This window comes from Ornithodoros turicata, chromosome 5 (genome assembly GCF_037126465.1).
Source record: "Ornithodoros turicata isolate Travis chromosome 5, ASM3712646v1, whole genome shotgun sequence".
Taxonomy (NCBI): domain Eukaryota; kingdom Metazoa; phylum Arthropoda; class Arachnida; order Ixodida; family Argasidae; genus Ornithodoros; species Ornithodoros turicata.
Genome location: NC_088205.1, coordinates 23,265,152 through 23,285,984, shown reverse-complemented (window position 1 = coordinate 23,285,984; position 20,833 = coordinate 23,265,152). Strand labels below are relative to the sequence as shown.

Genomic DNA, 20,833 nt, shown 5'->3' with positions numbered 1-20,833 from the left:
TGGTGTCGCTTCTTACCTTGCTGCTTGATTCGGCGTATCTGGTTGACCGTCTCCTGTAGTATGGCACACTTGTCTGGCTTGACGGACAGGGAATTCATGTCAGAAATGCTAGCAGATATCAATTCTGCTAGTTCCTCTAAGTAGATGTTCTCCTGCTCCCTCCTATGTTTCTCATTAAGGCACTTTTTCCTGCATCAAACACACATGCAGAGGAATGGCGTTACATTAGGGAACTAGGTTGGACAACAAGGTTAGAGTCAACAGAATTTTAGCTCTGAAGTATAGATAAGATCTCTGTGTTTGTTTGTTGCTTTTGGTCAGCGAAGGGCTTCCCATTTATCCCACAGGAGCGCATTCGGTTTGGCTCTGAGCGGCAGTGCTCTACAGGTGATTGCAATGGGTTACTGGGATAGCCCTTGCGAGCTCATACTACCTTATCCAGTTTCACTGCATAGCTTGATTTTTACACATGGTTTGCAGCATTATGAATGATGATATTTGTATGAAAAGCCAGACAAAATACATGCCAATTGCTTGCGCATACAACAACACACGAAAGCGAGCTGTGACAATTTGGATGACATTGTTTTTGTTTGGATTGCAAACTTTTAACCGAACTGTGACGATAAAAATTTTGGTCACTGTTTGTGGGTAACAACAACAATTTTATCTCAGATGATGAATGGGTAAGTTTCATTGTCAGGGGAAACATTGTGGATAAACGTTGTGGGGTTTAAAATCGGAGCATGTTAGGGTTGTCTAGCAAGTCTGAAGTGGTAGGAAGTGTTGAGGCCACATCTGTTCGGCCTGCCCATGCATGAAATTTTACAGGTTTTAAATGCGTGTACGGGTCGGTCAACCAGGCCAGTAAAAAATGGTACTCACAACTGCGATTGGGGTTTGCTTTCAGGCTTCCTCCGCTTCTTGAGAACTACATTTGTCACCAGACTCATCTCAGACCAACCATCAAAATTTTGGTCACATTTGGGAAGCCTGAAAAAAAAAGATAACGGAGCATAAGGAACTGCTTGATCGATCAAGACTTTCTCCGCAACAGAGATTATGCAAACCCTTTTATCAAATAAACGTGTGCTAATATTAACAGTTCACTGTACATCAAATGCTTCTCAAAACATTAACTTCAGGACTTAAAACAGCCTTCAGTACGTGCTAAATTCGGATGCTGTTCCATTCTACACACTGAAACCTTTTCAGTTGACACAAAGAAAAAAGTAAGGAATATGTCTACAGACAAAAACAGTTTTCACATCACATGTATTTCATATTACATTGATAGCTATAGCTACTCTATACCTCTAGCCTCACAAAAATCAGGAGTTGCACTGAATTAACGTGAGGCAACATCAGAATAGAGCAACGTGAGGGCTGTCACTTTGATCTTGTTATCATTGAAGCATGCGACACATAAATAAGGAAACAAAGTAACAGTTTGGGGGGCCTCAAAATGTACAAGCAAGTCATAGCCGGTGTCACAGAGGCCCATAAGAAAGACAATAGGAGCTCTTCTCCACTACTTAGCCCTAAGCGTTACGAAATTAAATTCTTTTGTAGTGCAAGTGAGCCCACAGAAATATCACTTCTACACCTGTTCAACCCTTTCGCACATGATACCCTGTGTAGACCTCCTGCCACGACCGCTAACAGGTGGTCAGTAGTGTTGAAATAACAACGTAACCTACACTCCCAGCCCATTATCAACAACAAAGGTCACGGTGCCCTGAATAAGTCACACTTGCTACATCTCACTACACTGCTGTGTCTCTATATGTGCAATTCCTTGAACGCTCATTTTTTTTTCGAAAATGCTTTGTGCCACATTGCTTTCTGGTATGTTTCCTTTTTATGGGACAGCACTATAATAAATTCCCTCGCAAGAATTCTCTGAATTCCTGTTGCATGTTACATGCTCTGACCAGAAATTGCATTGATGACACATACGAAAAACACCGCGTGTCAAAATCAATATTTCAATGCAGCAACCAGCTCTACGGACACAACACGAATTATGCGAGGTATTTACATTGCTACATTCTTACATATAGTGAGGAATAAAAGCGGGATAACGTGACGTACCAGCAGACTGGCAAGAGAAAAAAAATGGTGTAGCGCACTTGTAAATAATCCGGATGGCCGTGGCTGTTATTCTCTTGCAACGCTGCAACTGTGACAGGTTCAAGGTCGCCTAACGCCCTATTGAACTTACACTGTGCGAGGGTTATTTTGGTTAAGTGCAAACAGCAAGCTGCGTAATTTACACAATAATTGTAACACCGACGACTGAAACGACGACGATGACCCGAACAAGGGGCCTGACATCATTGCTTTATTTCGTCGATGTCAATCTGACCGCCGATGATAGCACCACACTCGTGTTCCGTTTAAATAGCCGAACATAAGTGAACTGGAAAACGTCCGCTATCCTAAGTCTGTGTTTGGTGGCATGCAAACAACGACAAACCGGCAAACGATTTGGCACCTGTCATACGTGTCCCAAATTCAGCACCCTCGTTTCATTTGGCCCAGCTCAGAAGGGGGCGAAAAAAAATGCATGTGGGGCAGAGTAGATCACCCCGAACACAGTAGCAAGCTTGTACACGTCGAAATTACATGAACTGGACGAGAAAAGCCCCTCGACCCGAAACAGGATTAGGCCTAGAGGAACCCGTATCACGCATGAACAGCCTCCACTGCTCCCTCAATGACACTCTCCTATCAACAAAATTGCACACGACACTTAACGGGTTACATAGAACTGCACAGCACACGGTCCGTGCAACGCTATCGACCGATCCGTGTGTTCCTGCAAAGCTGAGATAAAGCTGTAAAACGCTTTAAAAACAGAGCCTCCTACCAATTAGGCTTAAAGTTTTTTTCTCCGAAGAGCCCTCGGATCCCGCACACCGCACGAAATTAGGGCGTCACACTGGAGGTGTCGTGCCCTGACCGGATGAATGTAACAACCGTACACACTCACACATGAAGCTACAATGTACCCAATCGGTGACACACAGTGTGTCTAGCATGCACCACTACCATCATACGAGCAAAACAAGACTACGAGTCCCAAACAGCGAAATCCAAGAGAACATGGCGCTTGCCCCGTCGTGCAAAGGGTCCCATTGCGATCCGTGGACAAACACTGCCGGCTCTGTGACTAACGGCGCTATACGAACGCGTGTCACTGTAGTTTAGGTGACTATGAGTAAGTACTGATAGTTATGCAACCCTAGATAAACGTTTGAACACAATACCTTGCGGGCGATCACCACCACCGGGCCTCCAGACCCCGTCCATTTTACGTATTCACGGGCGACAAGCAAGATGGCGGCATCTCCTGAATGAACTACTCGATGAGGAGCACGTTGAACTCCCTCTCCCTGGAGAGCGCAATCCATCGCAGATGGAAGTTGCGTAGTTGCGTACGGGCTTTCCGCGCGGCGTGTTTCCGTTGTTTGTGTTTATATTGACGTTGTTTCGCATTATGGTGGTCGCTGCTCGTTTGCTACGCTCATGCTGAAACGTGGCGACAATGAATCTGTCATCCGCAAAAAATATGTGGGCGACGTGGCTTCTACACTCCTCTTTCTAGCAGCACGACCTCGAACGCAGAAACACCGCGGGACTGTTTCGGTTTCGGTTTCAAGCAGGCGCCGGTAAACGTGGCTCGCGGGCTGTGGGAACTTTTGATGGGGTGAGGAGCCGAGATTACTACAATTGTGAACCATTTGTCTACGAATTTCAAAGAAAACTCGGTGCATGCATCACAGCAAGCGTGCATATACGAACGGTTGGATGAAATTTCACAACAATAAGGGCATGTTGAGATGTTATTTGCTATTCAGCGTACAATGACCAACCACATAAACGTTGAAAGCGTCTTACGATGTATTTCAGTGAAAGGTACGCAGACCGACTGAACGCCGCCCGCGTGTGACACCACGACCGATCTTTCTTGGGAGTTATCTTTTCGTTTTTCGTGGATAGGCGTTCCGGTCACTTCATCGCCCTGATTTTCCATTTGGTACTGTTTGCTAGACTTCCCGAAATGCTGATATCAAACATATTTTTGTGTGATGACTATATGTTCGTCCCCTAATTCACTAAGTGACAAGGTCAATGTCAGGATCCAACAGAAGCAGGGCAAGAAGCCCACGACACACTCACGGCAACCTCCACCTTATTCCCCGCATAACGGGTTCCACTTCAGAATTTTTCAGTCACGCAGTGTTATGTAGGAGGGTACTCCCCCTGCGCAACTCAACGTAGGCCGTTACGTCAGGGCGTCACGTGGTAGCGAAACTCCGGTGCGAGCGGGCCATGAGGAAATGACGTAACAAGCGGTCGGCGCATGCTCAGTTGGAAGACGACGTCCGCTAGCGAGAAGGAAATACAGTGGAACGAGGTTAAGTGCAACCGAAGGAGGAAAGTTGAATGTCATGACGAGGAAGGAAGAAGCAGCCACGAAAGTTACGTAAAGGTTTCGTGAACGTTGAAGCTCCTCGGTGGACGATGACGGTGTTGCTTTCAGTAGAGCTGCGGGGAGTCTTTACGCGGAAGTAAATTCGAAAGAAAACGATAGCCAGCGATGAGACCAGACGTTGGAGATACGAAGTGTTGTCCCCAAAATAGTGCGCAACCTGTTGTTTCCACTTTTCAAGGCGCTTTAGTAATAATTCTGTTCTGGGTGTATTTCTTCGTTTTTGTGCAATCTTTGTCGAAGTACAGTACGTCTCATTAGTACAGGATCACTCAAGATGAAATACGGGGTTTTGTAATGAGAGTATAAAATGAATATAAAGGGACTTTCGGAACTAAAATTCGCAGAGAGAATTTCATTTGGATCATTTCTTTGTCGACACATCGCGAATAAATAAATAAATAAACGCGGGTTTCCGTAGTTTCGTAGCAGTAGAGATTTTGTCACAGTATTTATTTTTATTTTCAAGGCAAAACATGCACTTGTCTTTACACTTCTAGTAAATATGGCTTCTCGAAATAATTTCAAACCGTCGTGGATTCCCCGACAGGTCAAGAAAATGGCAGAATAACCTATCGGCGATGCGTAGGAAAGGGTTGTTTTTAATTGGTAGTAATTTAATGGAACAAATCTGAGAGCTGAAAATTGCTGACACGATTTTTAGCCGCACCAGACATCGTTGATGAACGGTTGGCGTCTGCCATTTCTGCGGTGTTTTTTTACGGACAGGAAGAAACTCCGTGTATGCCGAGTTGGCAGGGCGGCGATAGGGGAGGGGACGAGTAAGGCGACCGCCTTAGGCCCCGCGCACGAAGCCCTCAACCAGGGATGGCTTTTTTTTAAATATGAAGTATGCACTTAATCGCATGCGCGATTTGTCGACTAAAACAGAAATGAGAGAAGAATGTGTTATGTACCATTCCATCATGTGATGAGAAAAAGTTCCACTTTTAAGAAAAATCAACCAACCCTGCAAGCTATACCGAGGATTTCGCACCCTTCTCTCCCCCCTGCTGCCATTTCCCGTACTGCTAAAATCTCCCACTGCGAAAATCTTATAATTTCTTATCTTTTCATTACTGCTGGTGTGAAATAGGCCCCGCGATGTGCCTTTGCCTCAGGCCCCGCACACCCCTGGCACCGGCCCTGCGGGTTGGCACACACCTTTGAGCGAAACTGTCGTGGAATTTAATTCAGTTAGAAGCATCTAACGTAACCGTGTACGGCGGTGCCTGCTACGTTCCCCGCATTTGCACGAAATTCCACCGCTAGGGGAATGCCAGTAGCGCCCCCTACAGAAGCTGCATGGAGAGTGTCAATTGCGTGCAAAAATACCCTTTGACTGATATGATCTGTACAAAGGCGGGAATGTTTTTGAAAACAAGTTTGAGGAAAGTTTCTGGGAAACAAGTATCGATTTTGTGGGGGCTTTGTTGCGTGACAGTCCCAGAGGTAAAAACGCATGCAAGAAATCGCGTTAGTTTAATCGTCCTGTTTTCTCGGAATGCACCTTGGATCCTACTCTGCTGACACGCCTTAGTAAGGAGTCAAATTTATTCGTTGCTAAATGAATGATATATCATGGTACGGGGTGCAAATTATCGAAGCTTGATCGTAAGCAAACGTCAGTGCAAAAACGTACAAGAAATCGCTACCTTGAAACACGAAAATCACAGCCACTTCTCATAATTCTTCGTGATAAAATATTTTTAGCGGTCTTGTGAATCAGTCGTGAAGAACGCTTTCAGGAACGGTCACACTGTGAGCGAAAAAAGCACTTTGCACACGACAGTATTGTACTACCGTATTTTCAGGTATATAACATGTGTTATTCACCATAGATCGAGAAGTTACCCGTCAAAAAGAACTCGTTACAAGTCAAGTTACCGCGTGAAAAATGTAACTAAGTTAATAACGAACTTCTTCCGCCTGAAATGTAACTCGCAGTTACGGAGTTACTTAAAAAGAGCACGAGTTACTTCCAAGTTAATTCGGACACAAAATAGCACTACACAGGTGCATCCATAAGTTAGACCTTGAGTTGCCTGCGGAGGAGTGCAACACGCTTAGATCGTTTTCATTTATGTCCAACAATTCGAACGCTTTGCATCTTGCTCCCTGTGATTACTCCAATGGTTCAGCCTCATTTCATTGGCAGCGGTTCTTAATTCCTGAACGTCATTCATTGAATATCACGTTTTATGGCATAAAATGCCATGAAAGGACCGGAAAGAAAGTAAGAAAATATGTGGAAGTGAGTGAAAAGCGAAATAAAAGTAACTTGGAACTTAGCTTAAGTTACTTTCGCAAAGTTACGTGGAAAAGAAACGAGTTCCTCTGCAAGTTATTACGGCGTAAAAGTACCGAGTTAAGTTACAAGTTACCAAAAACAGGAACTTAGTTACAGTAACGAGTTACCTCGAACTCTGTTATTCACTATAAAAACTGTTCCGAAGAGGCAGTGCGTTTTATACATCGGAGTTTTTCTTGGAAGAGCCGTTTCGTAAGAAGATATCTTGTACAACTTCTATCTTATCTAACGTACGTATCTTGAACGTGATCCAAAAGTATCTTGAATACTTTTTGGAGTATTTAATACTCTACTTTAATTACTTTATTTGTAGTGTATCCTATTAAGTTTCGAGGCGTCTTGTTTCAACAGAATCTATCCTGGAATAAATACATCTCAATACTGTGTCAGTTAACCGAGTTAAAAGTTTGTTGCCTATATGGTTGCCAACTTTATTATTTCGTAATGTACCCGACACCTTGTACTGCTCGTTAGTCTAGAGCTGCGTAACTTCTACAAATTATATTACAATATATACCTTGTCCCGCGAAACGTTTCGTGAATTAAACGTTCTGTACATTCAAGAAGTATTTACGTTTCAAGCTAGGTGTATACGCATATACAGAGGCGTACTCAGGCTCATACTACTCCTTGAGTACCAGTACTAAACACTACAGTTTTCGTATGGTGAATCCAGTAAAGCCTCCGTCTAGCCGCACTAATTACGGAACACAATCTACCCCCAGTCTAATTACCAATTTCATCAATTCATGAAGCCATTTGTTTGAAACATATACAAATATAGACTTAGCACAGTTTTTGTGTATAGGCGTGGGGATATAACAGCTAGAAGGAATTGAGCTTTTGTATTTTAGTGTAATAAACAGGTTGCAAGTGCGGCTAAGTTGTGTCTGTCTTGTTGTGTGTGTCTGTGTGTTAGCGCCGCGAAGCAACTGTGGCTATGAGCGGCGTACAGACGTGGACAGATGGAGAGAAGGAAAGAGTGGGGGACAGGGGGGTTAGTATGGCATCCTGGGCCGACTTCAGGGGGAACTGTGCCGACATTCGTCTGAAAAGTCTTCGGAAAACCCCGGGGAAAACCTCAGGCAGCACAGCCGGTGGTAGGATTCGAACCCACCACCTCCCAACCTTCAGCACGACCTTGGCTACCACCAAGTCCGTCTTAGTTCTGTTGGTGCCGCCAGTCAACAGACATAAACAAATCACTGTACGTATTAAAACATTGAAGGAATTAGTTTCTCGTATGTCATTTAATGGTACTCTTGCTGGACTGGCCTGCTGGAAAAGGCCAGGTGCACTTTCAGAGATTCTCTCCCTGTTGCACCTTGCCCCCGTTTCTATGTAAAATGTATTTAGTATCGCATGTGAAATACATTTTTGTAGTATCTTGAACATGTCTGGCACCAGTACACGAAGGGAGGCATCGCACGCCGATGTAGCGAAAGGGGCCCAGGAAGTATATGGAGGACTCCGTCTAGGTGTCAGCAACCTTGGACTCGTTCGAGATTGGTGGAGCAGTTGAGGAGGAACGTGAGACAGTTCAACACCGCGACTCTGTTGGATTGAAGTCTGATGACTTCGAGTAAACGTTGCATTCGTGATAGATGTAGTAAAAAGTACTAAAAAGTAAAAGTAGCAAAAGTACTCATAGTCTACGAACGCGTTTTGATTACTGTGGGTACAAACTGCGGGGGATAGAATGTTTATGGCTGTGTGCTAAACAGCGCTTTACCATTCGATGCGCGTTATAGCTTTAAACATTTTTCATATCCCGCTGCTGTCCCCCTACGTCACCCCCTCCTCCCGCTTATGTTGGGGGTGGGCGTTATACTCCGGTGGATGCAGTACCAGTACTATCAAGCGCTTTTGCGACGGAGTGCGAATAGAAGAAGAAGAAGAAAGAAAAAAAAGACATGATAAGGAGACAACTGAAATGAACGTAAGACAGAAAGAGAGATTCTGTTGTCCGAGATACACGCCATATGGCGAAGAGATCTGACACCAAAGTATTCACATTACTGTCATTAGAACGTCCTAACAAACACACCGTCCACAGGAGATAAGACGCGCCCTGCCGCCTGATTTGTTTGGAACGTTAAGCAGATCTGCACCGGCCCCGACGACAGTGACGAGCACGAAAGCAGATAGATGAAAGACTGCACTCGATTTTATCTTATCAGGCAGGGACGTCTTCCTGAGAAACATCTCGCTCTCTGTATCTCTTGTTTCTTGTTGTGGTTCTTTTTTTTTTTTTTTCTTTCTCAGATATGTCAGATAAGGCTGGATCGTGGCGTGTATATAAAACAGTGGATCACGCTATGAGAGAGACGAAAAACCGGAGAGGCACTGCGCTTTATGCACATCGGGGCCCATACTGCACTTCGTGGATGCAAACCACGTAAGCGATCATGTGCACTCGATTGGAAAGAAGGGAGACTCGTTACAAAAAGCACCCCCTGGCTGGCAGGTGAAGGCGTAATTAGATACTGATTGACTGCGTCAATGCGGGCAAGTTGGTTTTGGTAATAATAACTCTTAATTGGCGTTGGCTGCAGACGTGACAACTCTGGTTAAACGCCCTGAGGGTAATTAACTAGATAAGTACCCAATGAGGCCCCTCGACAACAAAGGAGAAAGAAGACGGAGGAAAATGCCCAACAGGTGCGGTGATTCGTGCCTGTTCATACGTCGCCTATAGGAAACGTACGTGTCAGACACCACGGCGAGTGCTGCGTTGTCCACGCTCATGTGCTCGTACTAGTTTGCGTTCGGCTTTGCTGATTTTAACCTAAGTCCACGTTTGTTAAACTAGCTTTGGTATCTCGCTGCTTCTAGTATCCCTGCACGGGCCGACTTTTCCGGGCCCGACCCGGCCCGGGCGCATCGAAAAATGGCCCGGCCCGACCCGGGCCCGGACCTTCATATTTTTATGCGGCCCGACCCGGCCCGGCCCGGTGACCCAGTGACTAGAGCCCGGCCCGGCCCGGAATCTAAGCAAATAGAGCCCGGCCCGGCCTGGCCCGACCCGGCCCGGTGACCCGGCGAGTAGATCCAGGCATAGTATTTCCAGCCGCGACGTACGCGTTTCTGGCAATTATCAAACAAATTTATCAGTAAATTTATAAGGAGAGAAGACAAACATACAAGTGATGGCGGTTTAACATCATAACCACACCAGACCAAATTAAATCCAGAACGTACGCAGGCATGGGCGTTATCGTTACACTGTCAAGATTTTGCGGAGGTAGAGGATGCTGTCGACAAACTCCTTCTCCCAGTCCATACCCCTCTCACCAAGCTTTGCCAAATGCTTGTGAAATACGTGAGGAGTGAGGAGCAATGTAAAGTGGCTTTCAGAATGTTCTAGAGGGTCAAATGATATGCCTAATGCAGTATCCCTTGCTTGTCTTTGCAAAATATGCACAGGAATGACGCAAGCGCATGATGATATGAACTAATGCATCTCCATTGTGTGGAATTAGCTGCGTGGCCCGGCCGGGCCTGACTCTCGGAAACGTATTTGTCGGCCCGGGCCCGGCCCGGCCCGCGGTGCTAGCGTATTTTGTCGGCCCGGGCTCGGCCCGGCCCGGAGCACACAGCCAATAACAAGCCCGGCTCGGCCCGCGGGCCGGGTCGGGGGCTCGTGCCCGTGCAGGGCTCTAGCTTCTAGTAATCTTTATCTTTCTTTTTGTCTGTTTCCCTCAACAATTTTGCGTAAGGCACGACGCGTGCGTGATGCAATAAACATCATCTATGTCACAACAGTTTAATCCAGTTTAATGAGTTCAATCCAACGACAGTGGTAGGTGGTGGTGGTGGTGGTGGTGGTGGTGGTGGTGAAAGGCCTCTCCGCTGTCGGCCACACAGAGATGGGCTACGTCACGAATGACGCCCTGTGGGAATGTGCGTCCTGGGCCGACTTCTAAGGGAACTGTGCCGACATATGTCTGAAGGTGTCTCAGAAAAACCCAGGAAAACCCCAGACAGCACAGCCGTCACCGGGATTCGAACTTGGGTACCTCCCAGTCTCCCAGAGACGGACCAACGACAGAATAATATTAGATATATATATAGAAAATATATATAATATAGAAAAGTGCCAATCGTTGTCACGAGCTTCCCTTACTCACAGAAATTTTTCCATCGCCCACGCTTTTCATAAAGCTCAATTTTCAAAACCATTTCTGCAGTCAGTTGAGCAGAAAAGAATGATGCGCATGCGCTTCTGGAAGCACAAAGGCGGCGAACAACCGGGTCCGGCATGCAACATCGAGCCAGCGACTTTGAATAGAGATAAATTGCAAAACTGTTACGTAAGCATGCACAAGGGAGCCACTAGAACCGTCATGTGTTTCTCGTCTTTGGCAGAGAGCCCGCGGAGCACACACAGTGAGAAAGGCGTGGACGTTGAAGAGATGTAAATTGATGCGTTTGTATGTACGAGAGGAGCGTGGTAGGAAGTAAAAGCCTTGAACGAAGGGGCTTTCCCAGCGGCACGCATATAAGCATATGAAAGATACATAGTACCGGTGGAACCGACGTGTAACGGAACACCCTGTGAAAGACGCGAGATGGGATATATGCTGGCGTATCTGGCTTGTGCTCCGGGAGCTTACTACGGGTAAGGTCCCACAAGTGTTTCACCATGAAATAGACGAACACATGCATGATGATTACATTGAGAGGTAGCCGTCCACCATCATTATGTGTATCTTCGGCACCACACTCTTAAAGCACAACCTCGCCACATAAACACGCTCCTATATAGCGGACCACCATCCCATATGACATCGTCCTCGCCCGTAATTTATTGAAAGCCAAGGGCGTACGCCCTTTTGTGATACCTTAGCAACTCTAAAAAGTTTCATGGAAGGGCGTACGCTCCGCGCTGTCCACGAAACAGGAGCGATACTTGTATCATTTTGTGCAACGGTGCTGATGAAGTTCTGTAGTGTAGTAGCTAAAGGATGACAAGAATTTGTCGGGAAAAAAAAACGACCATCAGCGAAGCGTTATGATGTTGTATATTAAGCTGTTATGAATATTGTTCATTCTTTTTTTGAAAGTGTATGTTTTCCACACAATCACATCTCAATCGCTCCATGCATGCAGGCAGTCTTGCAGTTTCGGGAGAAAGCGGTCCAATCACTTCCCGTGCGCGTTGATGTCCTCCTAACGAACCGTCGAGGTGGAGCGTCACTTATCCTTAATGAAGTAATCAATAACCCGGCCTTAGCGGATCAGCTCATAACGGTTCCCGCCTACTGATCTCAAGGTTGCGGGTTCAAACTCCGCCGAAGTTGGATTTATGGAACAAGATGCAACGACATGTCGTCCTTCGCGTAAAAGTATCCTCGGGTGTGGGCATTTTTTTTTCTCCACGAATTATCCTTATGGTAGTTCACTAAATGCCCCCCAGAGGCAGTAGCGTAGCCGCAGAAAAGTACTTCGGGAGGGGTTCTACGGGAACTTTGCGTGGGGAAGAGGATTAATTGCACCCTCGCTTTCCCTCTAACCAAATGCACTATCAAAGTACGATTTCGGGGGCGGGGGGGGGATGAAGCTCCGAACCCCTCCCCCTCTGCCTACGCCACTGCCTGGAGGGGAAGGGTCCTTTACCGATGTATCTTGAATCCATTCATTATATCAATGGATCGAGGGACCATTATCACTGGTAGGTCGCAGTAAAATGCCCTCCTGCAGGAAAGGATGCATGTAGTGGTACACGTATACGGAACATCGAATTGGTTCGACAACATCCATAGGCATACACTTATGCAAGTACCAACAGAGACATCTACAACCGCATACTGCACTCCCCAGCAACGCGGCGTCGAGTTCCGTCGCAAGAAGGAAAGACCGGCGGTGCATAAAAGGTACCGTGGGACATCCTCTTCTTTTGCCAAGAGAAGCGTGACAGGATCGCGCTACTCCGACAGACACATTAACCGTGCTCAAGCGATCACTGGAGCACCATTAGGCCAGGCGCATCGTGGGAGACCAACACCATCTCATCTTTTCCACCGGTCTGCTATCACGTGAGCTAATGGCCACGGACGCGTAAGTTACCTTGCAATGGAACTATATTATTAACTGCGCGGGGAGACAATGACGCAACAAGTGAAATTATGGCACGCAGAAAAGTAGTGACACGACGGCACAGATCTGAAATGATATTTCTTTTTTTTTTTTTTGCAATCATGAAAACTGTATAGAGATATGATTCTTAGACTTCTTTACTGCAGAATCGTCCAAGGGAAAGAGGATGGGATCTCTGATTGATCCGTGAAGGAGAAAGTAATCACTACTGCTGTTACTATACAAGATTGGTTGATAGTGGCCGGAAACGTGTATGATTTTGATTAAGCGCAGCTATTCGTCGTAGCTGTGTTATTGCCGAACTTCTGACCGGTCTCCTTTCTTTTATTACAGCTTTGTATGGATGGAGTCTTTGATCTCAGATGGAAGCGCACAAGGGTTACGACAGCAATATAAAGTTTTCAGATTAGTCGTATAAAATTCTATAAAATAAAAAGGCTCGTTTGTGAAAAATGCAATCCGTAAAAAAAGTTGATTGTATATGGCTGCCGAGGCGGTAATTTTTTCTCGATATTTTTTTAAATTCCGTGTTAGCGCAGCGAAGCAACTGTGGCTATGAGCGGCATACAGATGTGGACAGACTGAGAAAAGACAGCAGGTAAGAAGTGGGGCACAGGGGAGGATAGTACCCGTCCTGGGCCAACTTCAGGGTGAACTAAAAAAAAAAAAACTATACACGATCATGAGCGATGCCACAAAGGTCGGTCCGTGGATTCAACGCGCGCCGAAAGCTCAGCAGATGGCACACCGTATTTTACGTCCCTCGCGGAAAACTTGTACCCTATATGGCACCAGGTTGCCGGCGTCTTCGGCTGGGACCGAACATCCGACCTTGGGATCAGTATGGATTCACATCACTGCGTGACGTCGTAGCGGCGCGGCGGCGCTACTATCGTGTTTGGTAGTCCAAAAATCGCCTGGTCATCGAGTCACTGGGTATTTTCGGTCGTTACTAAAGGCATGCCGCAATGTGGCATAGCTATTGGATGTGCTACGCGGTATAGAAAGGCCAAATACACCGTTCACACCGTCAGGTTTCCTACTTCTTTTGCCCGCCTGCGACGTCTGCTCTATGCGCATGCGCAGATGCGCCCTCTTGTTTACAAATAGAAGTGGGAAAAGAAAGCGCAGACACCTTGGAAATAACATAACAGAACGAAAGGGTAAAGGACAATCCAGGTACAGAGACAGCAATATCGGTTAGAAAGCCATCGGCAGAGCCACGTGCCTTAGCCAAGGTCCCGAGTGTGACGTCACTTGACGTGCTCAGAACCCACAAGCGGTGCAGAGAGCAGCATCTGTGGAACAACATGCGGGCGTATGAAGAAGGATCCGTAATATAGCGAGCGGTGTCAGGAAATTGCGTTTGGAGAAGTCCTATTTTAAGATCTTCCCTCATTAAGACACTCGTAAGAACGAAAGTACATGACTCGTGGATCGAAGGGATGTTATGTGCGACTCGTGTGCACGATGTGTACCCACTGCGCCGTTGTAAATGTACGTCTGTTCGCTCTAAAAAATATCGATACTTTTCTCCCTCTCTCTCGATATGTGTTTATCAAACGATCTGCCTGCCACATGGTGGTATGCTGGCAATGTGCACCTCGGGCAGACTTCATGAGAACTTATCCGACATTTGCTTCAAAGCGTTTGAGACGTAAGTCGGCAAGTTTCCAGAAACTCATTCAACATCATATCATGGTAAGCCTTACTTACAGCCCATCACATCAGGTCAACATCACGACCTATCAACATCCATACCCCGTCACTGAACAGGAAATTCAAAACCAGCTCCAAAGTGACCTTCGACGCCATCATTCATCATCAACTTCAACATCGTATCAAAACGCAGGTCATCAGTCAACATCACACCATTCACCAGAATGTGACGGTGAATGATGGCCATGATGGCCATCGTGAGTGAATTTGACGACCGAACGGACCAAAGAGGGTTCAAAATTGAGCGGTTCGGTGGATCATGATTAAAAGCGCTAAAACCCTCAGTGCAATGTGTCTGTTATTTGAGCTCCCCGGCACTGGGGTTTTAGCGCTTTTAATCTAACGGACCCGTTTCGAATATAGCCCGACATTGTAAAGCTTGCACCACGTAAGCGTGTATGTTGTGCAAATGGCTGTGCACTGTGTTTCCTAAGACATAATAATTATTCTGGGGAGGGGGGATATATTTATTAGACGAAAAGGAAAAAAAAAACGGGGGAAAGGTCAGCCCAGCCAAACGGGACGTCGGCTTGCTATTCCGTAAAAAAAAAAATCAGAAATAAATAAAAAGAAAAGGAATTAGGAAATAAATGATAAACTAACAAAGGATGAAAGAAGGATGAGGTAGATTAAAGACGAAGATGAAAAAAAAAGATGACTAACAAACGGTGAAAGAATTATGAGATGGATCACAGAAGATGACTTTAAAAGGAAAGCATGAGGTTAATGGTTGAGGGTGAGAGTGGGTGCACTGAAGAATGAGATCGCACGACTGGAGTTCACAGGCTGTTCACAAGACTGTTCAGGCTGTTAATTATTCTGTGTTTCACTCCGTGACAGCGCTCTCCCAACACTAAAGGTTTTTCACATTTCAATAAACCGTCCACTATCGTCGTATATACTGGTCGCTGGCAGAACAATCCACCAGTCTGGCCACAATGCGTGGCGAACGCCGCAATCTTGTTTTTATTTATTTTTGTTATTATATTATTATCAATATTTTCATTTTCTTGTGCTTGCCCAGTGTTTATGCCGCTTGCTGTGTTGTTTGGGCGTCATTTTCTCCATGTTCTCGAACGAATTTGTTAGGGAGGTAAAGTTTTTTTTTTTATTCTGTGTTAGCGCCGCGAAGCAACTGCGGCTATGAGCGGCGTACAGACGTGGACAGATGGAGAGAGGAAAGCAGGATGAAGTGGGGATTAGTATGGGAGGGGGGGGTTAGTACGCGTCCTGGGCTGACTGCAGGGGGAACTGTGCCGACATCAGTCTGAAACGTACGCTGGAAAACCCAGGAAAACCTCAAACAGCACAGCCGGTGGTAGGAACCGAACCCACCACCTCCCAGTCTTCAGCACGACCTTGGTTATCACCACCAACGAGCGGGATAAAAGTATCCACTCCGCCATTCCGCTAGTGGTGCTAAACTTACCTTTGTTGTGCGTAAAGACTCTTTCAGTCTTGTACTTCTTTTTTTTTTTTTTTACGACTTGTAACCTGGGAGGTCGACCTTCATCCTTGTTCGAAGTATATTACAGTTTCTACGGCCCATTATCAAACACACACCAGCCATTCATTTTTCACGTTCTCGCAGTGTCACCGTTTCCTCACAAATTAATGTTCTCATCGACGATATTACCCTGTGTCTATTCCGGAAAACGCACGCGAAAGCCTCCCGCATGAGCGCGTGTGCACGTGAACCCAATGCTATGAGTCGGCGAGGTCTGCCCGCATGCGTTTGCACGGCCTTCGAGCTCGGTTACCTTTTTTTTTTTTTTTTTTACCGGTAACGATGCGCGAGTCCAGCTGTTATCCATCCAGTATTGGGCCAAGATATTGTGCTGCTTGGGGCAATGAGTCTCGAGTAAAACGAGGCTTCTTGTACCGACGCAAAAATTAAAAACAAAAATCAATCGTATGTGACGCACCAACGAAATTCCAAAATTGCGTCTGAACTAAAAATTTGAGCGCTTTCTCCCGCATGGACCCGACCTGACGCAGTTGTTCACCTTAGAGCATCGTTTTATATCCATTCCCGATATCCCTCGACTGCACATGTAGCACCTGATTGCTCCCGGAATTACACGTTACAGTGTGCGCTGAAATAAACGGCTTAAAATTCCACCTGTCCAGGTCCAAGTTTATTTTGACGCCGTGTATATATATACATGACTCATCTTTGAAAGTTTATTTTGGAAGTGGGATTTTTAAGAGATTTATTTTTCGACGTTTTATTTTTAAATTGTTTATGTCAGCGTCCGACTTTTGCGTGCGACAAAATAGTATTCCGAGTTTTGAGACCACCCCTTCCCAAAGTTTCTGAAAGGCATCTATGCCGAAACAGTCAGAACCTCTCAATAAGTTATTAACATAAACTATAAGCAAGATATAAAAATGGGATCAAAATATTGAAAATGAATGCTGAAACTTCGGTTCTTGTTAGATGGGAAAAGGAGTATGTGTTTTTTGAATTTAATGCAAACAAATTGTCTTCGTAATCAATTAAAACCTATGGTGCCATTCAGACGGTCACTGTGTGTCAGACATGTACAAGATACTACAAATGTATTTAAGATAAGATAATAAATACTAACGTTAGAATGTGATTAGGCTACCGCGATTTTAGCGTTAAAGTTATTTCGAATTATGCCAAAAATCCAACGTCTTATCTTCCCCCTTCTCTGTGTGTGTCGATGAATTTGCTGCGGTCGCCACGAAGAGGGGCTCTTCTTGCTCCTCTGCTTCACCAATGTGGACACCGGAGTGTGGTTCGAAGCCTTTAATCAGAAACCGGTTAGCGCAACGCATTACATTTTTTTATTTTCCCTCGACAGGCTCTTTTGTTTCAGCAAAGGATACATCATTTGAAATCGCTTAGTGACAGTTTCTGCTTCCTCTACAGCGCTCCAAACGATCCTTTCGATTACGACCACCATCGCTTTTCTAATGAATGCTCCAAATGATGCGCGATCCCTAAAACCGAAAATGACCTCGTCCCAGCAGTGCCCATCGCCCAGAAGATTCTGAATCCGCGGAAGAAGCGCACATGTTTCTGGTTTGGCATACCGGAAGCTGAGCGAAGGCCCTCACTTCCGGTGCAGCAGGCGTCACACTACTTGAGGCGATGCCATCTTGCGTGTACTAGGAATGTCAGCAGAGGGTCGTTTTGATGTTTCACTCTCTTTCCTTTTCTTTTCGATTTAACATAGAAACAAGGGGAATCGTCAAAAGAAGGTAGAGGGGAATTTCTAGAGTGTAAAAACAGAGCTGCGGCGCGTAATTGCTCCGAGACATACTCCATTCCGAACCATATTGTCCTCCCTGTTCCGATGTTCTCCCTGCCGCTGTAATTTCAGAAAATTAATCAATTCGCTAGCCTATAAGCCCTCAGTATTGTCTTACGTTACAAGTTTCGTCACAACCGCACCCATAACTTTTTAGAAAATGAAATTTTAAACTTACGGGCAACACTGTGTCGAAGTAGTCACCAACTGTACACTGCTTGTCAAGTACGCAAAACTACATTCCATGCGGACAACACTGGGGTCTAAAACGAAATAATTTGGCTACGCGTCGGCTACGTAGCCATTAGCCATCAGGAGATTAGTCGGGAACATATAGGTCATGTAGGCTGGAACAGTGGCGGTTCCATTCCCGCAGCTGTCTGACTTCTGCGACGGCAGCCATATTTCAGTCAACACAGATCACTGTTGCCAGACGAATTTGGCATTAGTTCCCATTAAACGTCGCACGGTGCCGTTTTACCGCAATTTTCTTGCAAATTGAAAATATTACCTGTTCTCGGTTGTTATGCTGTGTTTACAAGCAATAAGCTGCTACTCTACGCCGTCAACATAAACTTCTTCTTGATGCTTTTTTGCGACAATTTCATCGATGTTAATGGTCACAAAAAGATGTATGCCCACGTTCTCTCCTCAAATAAGTAACGGTAGAGTGCAGTACGGTGAATGTGTGTGGTGAAGTCCGCGTTTTTAGAGTGTACTGATATTATCCAAAATGCAATCTTCCGTGACACAAGAAAGGAGTTCCGCCGGCAGGCCGAGCAGTTTCAGGAATCAGCAAAAATACTAGTGTCATAATAATATTCGTTGTATGCGGGTGTCTCAGGAAATATAGCGTGACCTGCTTGCGGAGCACCGCTGAAAAACCTCAATTTCGACCAAAACTGGACTTGGCATACAAAATCCTGTCAACGCCAAAATTTCGCTCGCGCCCCCAAGGATCGAGTTGAATTTTCCTTCAATTACGGCTAGAGCACAAATGCTCATAACGGAAGACGAGGGTGCAATACTTTAACACGGAGCAAGCACGTTCATGTGATGCCGTTGGGAAAGCAAGACATCGATTCGTCGATGACGGGATTTTTATGGCAGTCCCGCCCCAGAAAGACAGTTTTATTGTTACACATATAAGATGACTAGAAGGAATGGCGCTACTTGAGGAAACTGGGTTTCCAACATTTGCTTGCAACAAGCGCCCCCCATATATATGTACCCCGGAGCAGAAGTTATAAATCTCAGATGTTACGAGAAGTTCGAGCCTTTCCTTCTCCCAGCTAGATATATTGCGTAATAGATTCGAATCGGGATATATAGCTTCCAATATTGTCCAATGCAGTGACGTGTCAAAGCAGGACAGATTGATTGACCTTCTTCGAATGGGTTACTCGTGAATGTGAAAGTTATATCACCACTTTGAAAATTTGTAAAGTAATGCTGTCCCATTCGTTCCGTTATTGTACATTGTGCTGCAGGTTACATTCATAGAATGCAGAATTCGTTTCGCACGTTTCAGAATCACAATCATTCAAAATGATACTGTTCATGTCTCGTGATTGGCCGAAGGCGTGGCGGCCCACGCCAATTTTGTAACACATTGTGTGTATGTAAATTGCTACAGAATAGGCGTCCGCCTCCTGTTTTCAACAATCAGAGCAACAGAACGGTGTCTATATAAGCGCTGGTGGGTTGTGACTTGTGAGTGGCCGTAAACAATTTTTGCGGCGCAGTGCTGTTTTTAGAGACCGCCTTGGCAGCGCGGCAGGGCTATAGGCGACGTAACAGTCTCTCTCTCTCAACCTGTTCTTGGAGTGTAGCAGGAATTTGACGCTAATCTCCCTCTCTCTCTCACTCATTCACTCACAGTCACACACATAGTACATATACAGAGTGTTTCACCTAAAGTGATAAAAAAATTCTAACTGACGACGTACTCGCCGGAGGATTGTGGGACTGTCGGCAATTACCTTCTGGAAACTTTTGCCACGATTGGGGAAGGCTTTGGACAACTTTAATTGCGGGAAATTTATTTTTTTCAATTGAACTTTGAAAATTGCCAAGCGAACCTGACTTTTTCTTTTTACAGAAATAGTAAATCCTCCGCGGATAACCGCAGACCCAACAAAAACTATGCACAGTACCGCAATAGAAATAGTCGGAAAAAATAGTAAAAATTACGCTTTAGCCCCGCCTGCTTGATTTTCCCAAAGAAGCGCGCGCGAAATGTGCGTCTAGAGGAGAAAGTGTCCCCGCCTTCATTTGTTTTGCCTTCTTTGTGATAAGACTGTTGTTTTGTTTTCTTTGTGATAAGACGTTGTCACCAGCATCAACGCTAAAGCGGGAGAACCAAAGGTAAAACACGAGGCGGGAACTCTTCCTCGTTTCCCCTCTTACATGGGCTCTTCTTTGCGACAATCAAGCAGGCGGGGCTAAAGCGGAATTTGTACTAATTTTTTTCGACTATTTTCGTTGCGGTACTGTGCATAGTTTTTGTTGAGTCTGTGGTTATTCGTGGAAGACTTTATATTTCTGTAAAAAAAAAGTGAGGTTCGCCTGGTAATTTGCAAAGTACAATACAAAAAAAAAATCCCTCAATTAAAAATTGGCCAAAGCCTTCCTAAATGGCGGCAAAAGTTTACAGAAGGTAATTGCCGAAAGCCTCACAATCCTCGAAAGTCCCACAATCCTCCGGCGAGTACGTCGCTAGTTAGAGTTTTTTACCGCTTTAGGTGAAACACCCTCTATGTATAGTATATACGTAGGATGATGATGTAATGGGCCACGCTAATCAGCCGCCTATAGATTAGAATACATTTTTAGAAAGTCCGTACTTAACGCACTGTGCGATATAGACTACATCTTTTCGTTTGTTTGGTTTTCGTTGATTCCTCTTTTGTTTGATTGGTTTGG

General features: G+C 45.4%; 1 protein-coding gene across 13 annotated transcripts in view; it reads right to left on the bottom strand.

Annotated features, from left to right (window-relative positions):
* Positions 1–20,833, bottom strand: part of LOC135394227 (nuclear receptor coactivator 2-like) — a 501,016-nt gene that overhangs the window by 61,171 nt on the left and 419,012 nt on the right. For 10 of the 13 annotated variants that reach the window (XM_064624847.1, XM_064624849.1, XM_064624853.1 and 7 more), the window contains 2 exons: positions 886–993; positions 17–189 (listed from right to left, as the gene is read on the bottom strand). In XM_064624847.1, the coding sequence (XP_064480917.1) occupies positions 17–189; positions 886–993 (281 nt within the window). Of the gene's footprint in view, positions 1–16; positions 190–885; positions 994–2,094; positions 2,165–2,628; positions 2,647–3,272; positions 3,354–20,833 lie in introns of those variants that run through there. The other 3 variants (XM_064624858.1, XM_064624857.1, XM_064624859.1) reach the window with 3 other exon arrangements.